This window comes from Spermophilus citellus (genome assembly GCF_964194105.1).
Source record: "Spermophilus citellus genome assembly, chromosome: 5".
Lineage (NCBI taxonomy): Eukaryota > Metazoa > Chordata > Mammalia > Rodentia > Sciuridae > Spermophilus > Spermophilus citellus.
The window spans coordinates 641,155-653,309 of NC_138186.1; the positions used below are offsets into that span (position 1 = coordinate 641,155).

At 41.5% G+C, this 12,155-nt stretch overlaps 1 protein-coding gene across 1 annotated transcript; it reads right to left on the reverse strand.

Moving 5' to 3' along the window:
* Positions 1-3,268: 3,268 nt before the first annotated feature.
* LOC308650172 (histone H4) lies at positions 3,269-4,498 on the reverse strand. The gene has a single exon (XM_081296182.1). The coding sequence runs from the start codon at positions 4,462-4,464 to the stop codon at positions 4,153-4,155; it is 312 nt and encodes a 103-aa protein (XP_081152308.1). The 5' UTR covers positions 4,465-4,498; the 3' UTR covers positions 3,269-4,152.
* Positions 4,499-12,155: the final 7,657 nt, after the last annotated feature.

Below are 12,155 nucleotides of genomic sequence, written 5' to 3' on the forward strand. Positions count from 1 at the left end.
TGAGAAGCAGCCAACAGAAAAATCTCCTTCACCCTCGACTGCATAAAATATATATTTCCCTTTTGTAAGGGAGGCTTACATTTATAAAGGAAATTTTCACTAGCAAAGTCACTTGGACCAAAAAGCACACAGAGATGATTTTATCACCTGAGAGACTCATCTGTCTAACAAGGTGACTTTCATGCCCCCTACTCTTCCCTTCAGCTTCCCTTTGTCCCCACTGTCCCCCAGGAACCCCCAAGTTTTATTCCTTTTATTCTGGGGGCCTACATTATCTGGTAAGTCAGTTAATAATACAGTTAGAGATTTTAAATTTGATATATTAAAAAAAATAAAAATTGCAGTTATTGGTTCCAAGTGTAGGGAAGAGGTAAATCTATGTTTAGTGTGGAAAATAATTATTTAAAAACAAAATGTGTCTGATTAGCAAATTGCTAGGGAATTGACTAGACACCTACACAGAGCAGACCTTGCTATAAGCATTTGCTATGTCCAGCAGTTACAACCAAGACACCAGAAATCAGGAGACTGGGCTTTCCTCTCCAGCTGCACTGTGACACCCACGCCAAAAGGAACTATAGTCTTTACTCTAAGACCCTGAGAGGCAGCACTGTTAGTCCACAGGATTTGCTAGTGTTGCTGCCTGTTTAGTACTCTGCTCTGGCCAAGCATATTACTGACAGAGGTCTCAATTGGCATTAGGAAATTAGTTCAAACCTTCATTCAATAAGTTCCTTGAGTAACTACTATGTTTCAAACCCTTACTTGGCACAGTGATACAAGGAGAAGATAAAAAGAAAAGAAAAGAAAGAAATTCCTCTGCCCCATGGTGCTACTTTTGCTAGAAGACAAAATAAGTTTTGGTTTTTAAGATCTTCATTTTGCTATATCTAGTGGCCAATTATCAGCACTCAGTCTTCATTTTACTTGGCTATTGAAAATACTGACACACTGGACTGACAATGTCTCTGTTCTGTACTTCCTTCACTTGAACCCCAACTCATCCCCACCCACCTAGCCCTACCCACCCAATGGTTCTGTATCTACTGCTAGGCCATATCTTCTTCCCAGCCCCTCAACAGACAGCAGCACAGGGCTGATTTTAGGACTTTTCTGTCTGAACTCACTCCCTTGGAGATCTCATCTACCAGAACCTTAAACTCCATCTGTACATAAAAGATTTCCACTTCTACATCTCCAACCCAGGTTTCCCTCCTCCAGACATACATTCAACTCTGCTTTCTTTCCTCACATGCATACTTCATAAACTAAGGGTGATATATGTAAAATGGAACACCTCATATTCCCCTGCCAAGTCTTATATTTAGAAATCACCCCATTTGGTTGATAATAATTTCACCTGTGTCTGTTTTTACGTTTTCATTCAATTCTTCAAGAAGCTCCTTCTTTTCTCCTTCAAAAAATACACAGAAGTTACCATCTCTCAAGACCTCCACCTGTGAGGGACTATCTCCTCTGTGGCCTTAGTCTCCTTAATGTTCTCTTGCTTCCACTTTTATCCTGTGGGAGTGATCTTGAGGCCAGTGTAGTCTCCAAATACATTACCAGATGAACTCTCCCATGGTAAAAAAAGACTACAGCCAAATTAAAAGGCTGGGGTTAGATGGCATATGGAGTCACTTTAAATGCCCTGCAGCTCAAGAAAGTCAACAACAAGACAAGAATGGAGCAGGTGGGCCCCAGCAGCTGCACAGAGAGGGCTGGAGAGTGCTCTTGTGTTTCATCTCTCACAGATGCATCAGCCATTGTCAGTGAAGGTGGCGCTATTTAAGAACAGAGTCCAGGTTCAGGCAAAGTGGAAGGTACCTGCATTTCATGGAAGGTACCCTGGTCCACGACAGGGACCTACTGTATTGAAGAAGAGAGACAAAATATGCCTGGCCACAGCTGGTGCTCAACACAAGATAGAGAACCATGCATTTTGCTTGCTTCCTGGAAACAGGCCACATGGGCCAGACTGGGTATTGCCAGTGGGCCCCTGAATTGAGGCACTTGGAATCTCCAGCATGTTTAACATCCAGGTGTATCCTGTATAAGTTCTGTCTCCTGATCATTTACTCTCACTTCTTTATCCCCCCTTCCTTTTTTAATTATATTTCAACATGTGCTGTACTTACTAATCATCTACCCTTGACACATGTGGGGAATTTCATCATCACAACTAAATATTGTCAAGTAAAACTACGGTAGAGCCAAATTTTCAAATGTCAGGAAACCAAGACCATGAATTCTAGCAATTATGATCCAACCCTTAAACAAGTATTTTCATAATATGGTATTTTTAATCTAATCATTTGTCCTACTTGGTCTGTTTTCATGATAGAGTTGTGAAGAGATAAAAGACTGCTTGTTTTAAGAAACAGTGAGTCCTCTGTCAGTAACTACATCCCTATGAAAAGTACTGGGGCATAGTAAAATTATTTTGTATAACATCCGATCTCTCCTCTGTTGTTTTCTAAACAAGGCCAATCCATGTGTGTTGTATATTTTCTACAAACACATTCTTAAGTATTCCTAACAATATATCAGAAGATGTTTAATATTTTCCTGAAACTGGAAATTTAAAAAGATAGCAACTAAAAGTAAGTTAGGAAGAAATTAGTAAAGGAATTTTAGCCACAATAAAATCAGTAATTTCACTCCTAACTAAATAATTCTAGCCTTGTTGATCTTGGGTGAAGCATTCTGCTTCTATTGTGTCCTGAAAATCTTAAATCAGTCCTCAACTTTAGTCTGAAAGGTATCTGTAGGCTTTTCTTCTGACACTTCTTGAAAACTCAATCTCAGATCTGTAATTTGTAGTAGGAAGTTTTGGATTAGTGTATGTAGATGATGGAGATTATGACTTGTTCAGTATATGACTCAACAACAGTAGGCAAAAGGATGAAATCATTTATTTAGGCATCATACTGTCGATAATGGGGACAAAGACTTCCAGGCCTTTTGATTTATCACATAAAAATATTTCCTATTATATAACAGCAAAAGTATGTATACCTAGGAGCAAAACCAATCCATGTAAGGCCAATGTATTACCACATTTGTGCTAATCATAATTGTGCTAAGCATAATTGATAAACAATATATTAATAACATTTTATCTGGTTAAGAGACAAAATTTCCTTTTTTGACCTGCCCCTTTTCTTATATTATGCAGAATATAACAGTTCTTACAATTGCATATGACTAACTATAAACTCTTATAATATTAGGAAACAATATGTAAGACTTATGGTCCCTTATGCAGTGGCTGCATTGCAAAAGCTGACCCTTGATTTGGAAAAGGCTGTGTTGTTACATGATGCTTCACTACATCAGGCAGTAAGCAAAAGTCAGATTTCTAAGCCAGATTTTAAAATGTTAGATATAAAAAGAACACTTAAAGTATGTGCAATATAATAGTTTCTCTTTAGCGCTGATTAAATCAAAATTATTCAACAAATCAATGGAAATTATCACAAGTAGGTTTAAAAACAACAAAAAAAAAAAAAAAAAAAAACAACTTACCATATGTAAGGAAAATACCATGCAAACAAAACCTCCCAGTCCAGAAAAATCCAAATACAATAAAGTTTCATTAAATAAGCACTAATCCAGAATGTGAAGCCTATCACAGGAATCAGCTAAAGGGGTTACAAAATGTTTATCATGGTATAAAGAGCTGCCTCCTTTTGTCTTAAAGGCTGCCTTGGTGAGGCAAGGGCACCTTATATCTTAACAGTTCTCAAATGTGACCTCGTGTTTACGTAACTTGGTTGAAACCCTTTGATGGCTTCCCATTTTTTAACATTATCTCAGAACCACTTAGCTTTCAAGTCCCTTCAACCTACCTACGATCATAGAGAAAAAGGCTCAGTGAGACCATTAATAGCATCCACCCCTTCTGCAGCAGAAGAAAACACAAGGGGGCCTTGGAGCCTCGTTACCGTTAAGAGGAACCCCAGAGCCCCAGGGCTTAGGGAGGATCCGCTTCACCTTAACCGAGGACGCGGGCCCCAGGCCCAGTCGCGGGGTCGGGGCGGGCTCCCGAGCTTAGGCGAACTTGTCCGTGCTGCGGCCCTTCCGCGGGAGTGTGCGGCCCTGAAAAGGGCCTTTAGTTGGGGAAAGCAGGTGATGGCGGCACCAGGACGCTCAGCCGCCGAAGCCGTAGAGGGTGCGGCCCTGGCGCTTGAGCGCGTAGACCACGTCCATGGCCGTGACCGTCTTGCGCTTGGCGTGCTCCGTGTAGGTGACGGCGTCGCGGATCACGTTCTCCAGGAACACCTTGAGCACGCCGCGGGTCTCCTCGTAGATGAGCCCGGAGATGCGCTTGACGCCGCCACGGCGGGCCAGGCGGCGGATGGCGGGCTTGGTGATGCCCTGGATGTTGTCGCGCAGCACCTTGCGGTGGCGCTTGGCGCCGCCTTTGCCCAGGCCTTTGCCTCCCTTGCCTCGACCAGACATGGCAACTGCAAGCGACCGAGAGCCACGAGAACAACACTAGCCCTGGAGGCTGGCCTTTATACGTCTCCGGCGGACCAAGCTGAGAACCACGGGAAGGAGGCGGCAAGACGGGAGGGGGAGGAGAGAAGACCGCGAGTTCTTACTTCCTGGTGCGATGTTGGCCAAGGAGCTGTCTTCGCCCCGCCTTCAAGCTTTGTAAAGCTGCTTTTGGACGCAAAACAACACCCTGTGGAAAACAGGCCTGCAGTTGGGTACCCTGCGAGGTCCCGCGGCACAGAACCCACCCTGCGGCTCACGGATCCTAGACGCCGCCTGCGGACAGCGCCTTGCGGGCGCCTGCAACTTCCGTAGGCTGATTGCATTTTAATCAGTCTCCGTTGAGAGAATCCAAAAGTGATTTTCGAATCAGACCTCTTCATGAGTTCAAAAGACAGTCTCACCAATTCACTAGCAGTCTGATTTTTTTAAAATAATTCATCTTTTACCCATTGATGACCTACCACTTTTACCACGTGCAATTACTATTGAAATTCTAATCTATTACATAATTTAGCCAGTCTTCAGATTGTTTACAATTTGATTTTGAAAATCAGCCTCAGGAAAAATGTTAAAAGTCACTAAGTCTCCTTAATAGTCTATCATAAAAAATTTCTGATTCATTTTAACAAATGGCTAGTATTTAACAATAATATGCTTTCTCAATTTTCTCCTACTATAAAGAAAATTTTGATATTTTCTGGGGATGGCTTCTGTTGAAATGTTTTGTCACAGAGGGTGCAGCTTTAAAAGTATTTGATTAATATTATTACCTTACCCTCAGAAAGCTTTTTTATACTCACTGGTAATAGCAGTAACTGTTTATAAGTGTACCCTCACTGGCTGTTGTGACTTTTGTAGGTGAAGTGTTGACCATGTGCATGAGGGGTCTATCACTGGGCTACACTCCAGATCTAGTATGATTCTTTTCAATCTATTATACTCAGAATTTATTTTTGATGTAGATTGAGTCAGGTTAATCAATTGGCCACTTAGCCCTTAGCCCGATTTATTGTTTTCAAGTGAGAAAATATTCTTTAATATATTAACTTCTTGGGCTGGGGATGTGGCTCAAGCTGTAACTCCCTTGCCTGGCATGCATGGGGCGCTGGGTTCCATCCTCAGTACCTCATAAAAATAAAATAAAGATGTTGTGTCCACCGAAAACTAAAATAAATAAGTATTAAAAATTTCTCAATATATATAATATATATATAATATATTATATAATATATAATATGTAATGTATTATATAATATATAAAATATATATATATTAACTTCCTTACTAGGAAAAATTGATGTACTTTCTATTTTATTTCCATTGAAAAGTGTTTGAAACATTGTTAACTAAATGCAAGTTTAAGTAAAAATAAATGAAATCTCTTTAGCATTTTGATCATAATTTATTAATAATGTGATCAGCGTTTATTAATAAATTGAAGCAGAAAGAGTGGCTGCAGGGATAGAAAGCTGTGATCCCTTTCCTCAGACTCCTATAACAAAAGACAGGCTAACAAGAGAAAACCGTAAATTATTTATTTAATCCAAATTTTACCTGACACAGTAACAAAGATCAAGAGAAAACTGTCTCCTTTTATGCTTCGATTTGATGAACACTAGTTGTATAGAAGTAAAAATGTGCAAAAGGTTCTGATTGAATGGCAACAGGCTGAGAGAGGAGCCCAGCAACTCCCGTCCAGATGTCTTGGCCTCTCATGGCATTCCTTCTCCCAGGTGTAGGGCAGGGCTGCTCCGGAAAGGTGGTTTTGTTTACCACCAGGCAAGGAAGGTCAGAGGCTTTCTTCATGTCTAGCACTTACATAGAAGGGCACGAGAAGGTTAAGTAATACTTCCGTGTTTTATCTGTGTCGTTTGGAAACTCTTTGGATTTGTATAAAGAAATGAGATGACCCAGGATGGGGCCTGGTCACCCACCAACAAGACCAGCCATAGGATTAAAGTCAGGGCTTAAAGTCAGCCCCACCTTTCAGGGAGTCTAGGAATTAAGTTCAATCACAGAATGTTTCACTCATGTCCATGTAATTAAGCCCATAAATCCCTGGACATCAAGGCAGTGAGCTTGCAGCTTGGTGCATACATAGATGTGCTGGGAAGGTGACTCCCTGAACCTACAGGAGATGATTTCCAGAATCTGCATGGGAAGGGCACAGAAGTGCTGCTTTCAGGGAATTTCCAGGCTTTGCCCTGTGTGTTTCATTTTACTGACCTCAATTTGAATCATTTTATGATAGAGTGTAATCAGAAGGGCAGACTTTTACTGTATTCTATGTCATTTTTTCCAAATTATAGAGCCTGAAGGGGTTGTGGGAGACCCTGAATTTGATGACAAGTACCTGGAAGGACAAGGGGCCTAGTAGCCATACTTGCAGCTAGTGTCTGAAAGTAAAGACAGCCAGTCTTACTGGGAACATGCTCTTCAACCTGCGCCCCTCAATTGGTCGTCTCCAGCCTCTTAGTGCCACAACTGAATTGCAGTGCAGCAGTTGGTAGGACTAACTACCAAGCAATTCATGTACATGGTTAAAAATTCAGAAGATACAGATTAGACACACTGGGGAAAAAAAAAAAAAAACTAAACTAAAAATCACAGTTTAAAGGTAACCCTAGCACTGATATATATCTATGAAAATATTCGTCTCTTCACATATTTGTTATTTTTCAACATCTTTTGGGATGCAGGTGTTTGCTGAGTGCCAACCCAAAATATGTTCATTTGCACGTCAAATTGAAGGCATGTGAGGAACAGCAAATACAGCAAGGGGCTTTCTCTGAATTCCCCATATCTAAAAATAGAGAAAGAAATTGTGAGGAATTCTCTTCCAGGAATCTCATCAAGTAGAGATGAGCTGTATCCTAGAAGAGACTGAACGTCACCAGCATGCAGACAGACCTGGCCACAGGACCTCACCTGTTCTCCTGAGGGCCCTTCTTCCCCCCAAACAATTTGCTTTCCCCTCCCCATTATGAGGAGGGCATAAACTTCTAGACTACCAGGGCCTCAGGTGTTCATCTTTCCTTCACGTGGTGCCCCATGCACGTAGTAAATGTATAGCTTTTCCTTATAGTTCATCCACATTTGGAGGATGGAAAGTGCTCCTTCCCTCACAGATCTATTGTGCAGTTCTTCTAACTCTAAAAGAAATCGTCACAAATCCTGACACAATGTAAAAATGTAACTACTTCTTTTTCAGGTTTTTGGTGTAGTTATGACCAGGGAATAGTAAATAGTTCATTCTACCAGCAGACAAGCCTAGACTTGAACCCTGGCTTTGGTGCAGTTACTTCTTATTTTGCCTTAATTCCCTCATCTTTGTGAGTGTGAAGACAATATCATTTGCTCCAGAGGACACTAAAAATTAATGGAGATAATCGAGTGAAATGATTAGACTAGCTCATAAGATCTTTCTAGTTACATAATAGCTAAAAAAATCTATTGTTAGCATCCGCTCTTTTGATATTCAGTTTTGATATTCAGTTACCTGTTGACTTTTTATGTGTATACTTTAATTAACGTCTATTTGTATTTATTAGCCTATATAAAGTGTTTATTACAATAATTTATTTTCTTTAAGTTCCTACTCTATTTGAATACATCTTTACCTAAAATTTTGTTTTGAAACAATTTCTAAATAGTATCTTACAGCTAAAATAGGAAAAAGTCACATTAAGATCCTCCTTGAAGCTTACTCTCCTGTTTTCTACCTTCAAACATCACCAACACCTCAAACAGAAGATACACACGTACATGTGGTTAAAGTCAAGTCTCAGTAAGCAGATGAAAGATACGAGACAGGAGTTATGAAACCAAGAAGCCACCTAAGAAGGAGATTGCTTTCCCAAGTCTGTCATTACCTTTGTTAGAAACACCTGGTTTGTCTGTATGCCTCAGGGAGGAGAAGAAAAATTATTTTCTCTCTGCCCTTTTGAGTTCTTAGTTGGAGCTGAAAAGAGAAGAGCAATGCAGAGAAGAAAGGGAAGGAGAGAGTAGCAAAAGCCAAACAAGTCCACTGACCTGCTAATGGTGTATAGCATACCTCTCCCAGAAATCATTAGTTCAGAAAGGTGAACTAGAGCTCTACTTTACATAGCATGTTAAACAGAGAACAATATGTTTTTAGAAAAGTTGCAAACCAAGAAAAAGGATCAGGCTTCAGAAAAATCAGCTGTGACATTTGAGTTCAATGCAAGGCTAACGAACATAGGACATGACCTGGTCCAGTTGGTCTGGCCAATGGCACCAGTGGCTTTGAAAAGCTTCCACATGTCCTACAAGCTACTTCAGCCCATCCAACTCAAGCTGCTTTTTCCACTTTCATCTTACACCACCGTTTTACATTTTCATCATAATAAAATTCAACCATTACAACTGAATAATAGCTGCATGTTAAAATTGATCCATTGTGCAAATTTTCTAAATTGTTACATTGGGCCCGGTTCCCAAGGTGAATTCTCTCCTCTCTCTCCTCCATTGAAAAAAAAAGTAAAAAAAAAAAAAAAAAAAAAAAAATCGGGAGGACTTTGACCATGAGTTTACAGCAGGTATGGTGTCTTTATTGAGGCATAGAAACAATGCAATTAATGCAAGAAATTGGTATAAATACCTCTAATAGTAATGCAAACACTACTACTCTGGTTTATTAGAACACAGATTTCTCAGAAGTTGACTCATTATTTCTAACCATAAAGATCCAAAGGACATTTAAAGAGGGAACGATGGAGTAAACTAGTTTAGCACTGCGGTTTTATTTGAATATAATGCTATTTGGATCAGAGTTCTGTGACTGTCCTGCTCCATCAAGCCCAACTCTGCCTGAGACTTAGCATCACAGCTTCGCCCAAGCGTGCTCAAGTCTTCCTGAGCCCTGTCCTTGCTTTACTCAGGGCTCACCTGAGAGCCCCTTGTTAAAGACCGAGGGACGATGCACGTCTTGATTTCCCATCGTGTGCAATATTCTCTTCCTCGTAGGTTTGTTCTTTGCCTTGGCATTTTGCATGCTGTCCTGGCTTTACAGGGCTAGCCGCCCGCATCCCCGCGGAGCCGAAGCAGCTGGGGAAGTCCTCGCTCACCTCGCCGGGCGCTGAGGCCCCGAGCGGCGGGAGCTGCCCACGCCTGGCAGAAAGCGTTTGCGGGGGACTGACTGGGAAGACAGGACGGGCGCAGGGTCCTAAAGACCGCCCGTTCTTTGCAATCTAGCAAGAAAGAATCGCGAGTGGGACGCACACAGTAGTAGGCGGAATTTATTTGGGAAAACGAAAATAAGAAAAATACGTGTACTGGATCTCCTCCTCCGAAGAAGGTGTACGTTCCACAGAACCGGGAATTTTTAAGGAGTTTGAAACAGGCTGAATTTGGAAAGCTCTTAAATCCGGAAACGCAGAGGTCAGACCCCGGAAGCCTCGGTCCCTTTAAAGGTAGTAAGGAAGGTTCCCAGGACTGAGAAGAGGCCAAGCCAGTGAGATCCTGCATCTTTGAGCCCCGGAATCTTTGGTCGACGTAAAGCTCATGAATTTCTTCTGCAGATAACAGATTTTTGCTGAGAATGTAGCATAGCTTATTTACTTAAGCCAGGACAAGGCCGCAGGTAAACTGCCCTTTAAAAGAAAGCATGTGGGGGGGTCAGCACAGTAATTCAGACTCAAGAATCATGTCAGCATCCGGCTCCCATTGCTCACTTCTATTATCTATCACTTCTACCCAAGAAGCTTGTGAGTTTAGGATTTCATGTATGAGAAGCTTCTCAATGTGAGGCTCCAGAAATGTGGCCCATTCCCATTTTCCTTCCTCATTGTCCCCTGTCTGAGCTGCCTCAGTGTTCCAGAACAACTCAGTCCTTGTGCCTGAGATCAACCCTCGGATGCCATGAGATTAAAGAGTTAGATGAGTAAGAACAGGAGAGTTAGACAGATCCAGGATTACATGGAGTGCGACTTTTTGAGGAATTATTGACAGAAGCATGGTTCTGGACAGCAGCAAGGATCCCTGCAGTTTGGGTCAGAAGGAGAGTATTTAGGTGAATTAAGACAAAAGCAACTCCATTCTGGCTGGACTGCAACTGGCAAGTCTCTAATTAATATGGAGGAGTTGTGTACATTCCTTGGGCAGGGTCAAGTTGTAAAGTTCCACACACCACTGCAAAGCTTTGGTTTACTTATAGTTTGCTGGGAAACTATGCAGGGAAAACTGACTGGCGTTCCTCTGGGGCAGTCGACTCAAGGCGGCTGCAGGATGGTGAGCTGAATTCACAAACTGAAGCTCTCCCTTAGTCTCACTTCAAGCTTCATTAAGTTTATTCCTCAGATAACTTGCTGACCCTCTACCTTTTCAGCTATAAAGTGGGATTAATAGCAGAGCCTATTTAAGACTGTTGAGACAATGAAGTGAATTAAAACAAAATAATTTGAGTATAGCTTACAGTTAACAAGCCATCAATAAATGTTAAATAGGTCAATAGGTTCATTATTATCCCTAGAAAATACTAGTTGGCTACACAAATTGCTCTATCAACCAAGGGATGTACATCAGCCAGAAGATGCATACTCTAGAAGCCTGAGGTCTGAGGAGCCTAACTTGTAGTACTCACTGCATTCAGGCACTTTGTTGATAGCTGAAACATGAGACTGTCTTCTCTGAGGGTCAAAAGCAGTCAAATGTTGTGTGTGGCTCAATTTAATATTCTACTCACTGCCATATTGATAGGATTTCTAACAATGCCTGGCTCATAGTGGATGAGTAATAAATATTTCTAGTATGAATAAACAAAGCAAATTCTCTTTTCCCCCAATCCTCCTTCAGCAAGCTTTTTCTTAACTATGTTTTGTGATAAGGAAGGTTCCAGGGACTGAGAAGAGGCCAAACTGGTGAAATTCTGCATTTCAGCAGAAGCTGAAGTCTACATGTCATTCAGGTTTGTCCTCCTTAATTTTCCCCTCAAGTCAGATGACTCTTGTCCCTTCCATCCTCCTTCCTCCTTTTTCTCCTCCTCTTTCCCACTGCCTTATTTCTAATCTTGCTGCTAACTGGCTTTTCCAACCTCTTGACCTCTGATCTCACTACCTTCCAATCTACTCCCAGTTGAGCCACTAGAAAAAATGAATCTGTATCACACATTTCATAAGATTTTTAAATTTTGCATCAAATCTGCCTTCCCATGGTAAATCCTCTCAAAGTGAACAGAACCCCTCAGGATCTTAAAGGCCTCTCTGGCAGATCCTGCCACATTTATCCCCAACCACTCCTGACACCAGCAACTAACTCTAAAGGAGTCCTCCATTCTACTCTGCTCAGATTTCTGCCTTGAGCAGCTCCTCCTCCGGACTGCATGGGTTCTTATCACTTGAAGCAGGGTCTACTTTGCTTCTTGCCCAGTTTAGAGCCTACATTCCCATTTTTTTCCAAGATTCCATGTGGACTTCCCCATTGCAGGAAGTTTGCTTGGTGCAAATTAGGCACTTAAAACCAGTTTGCACAGCAAATACATACGAGCAAAGGATGGATAGATGGTCTCTTTATAGAGAAATGCGTGATAAGAACAAATGGATATGCTGGAGCATGGTGGTAACATAAGGAAAAAGATGAAGAGCCTTGTCAATGCAGCAAGGCTTCCTGAAAATAAGAATCGGCAACAGATACAA

What these genes read in the sequence shown, in the direction of transcription:
- LOC308650172 (XM_081296182.1), bottom strand. Translation starts at nt 4,464, where the DNA reads ATGTCTGGTCGAGGCAAGGGAGGCAAAGGCCTGGGCAAAGGCGGCGCC.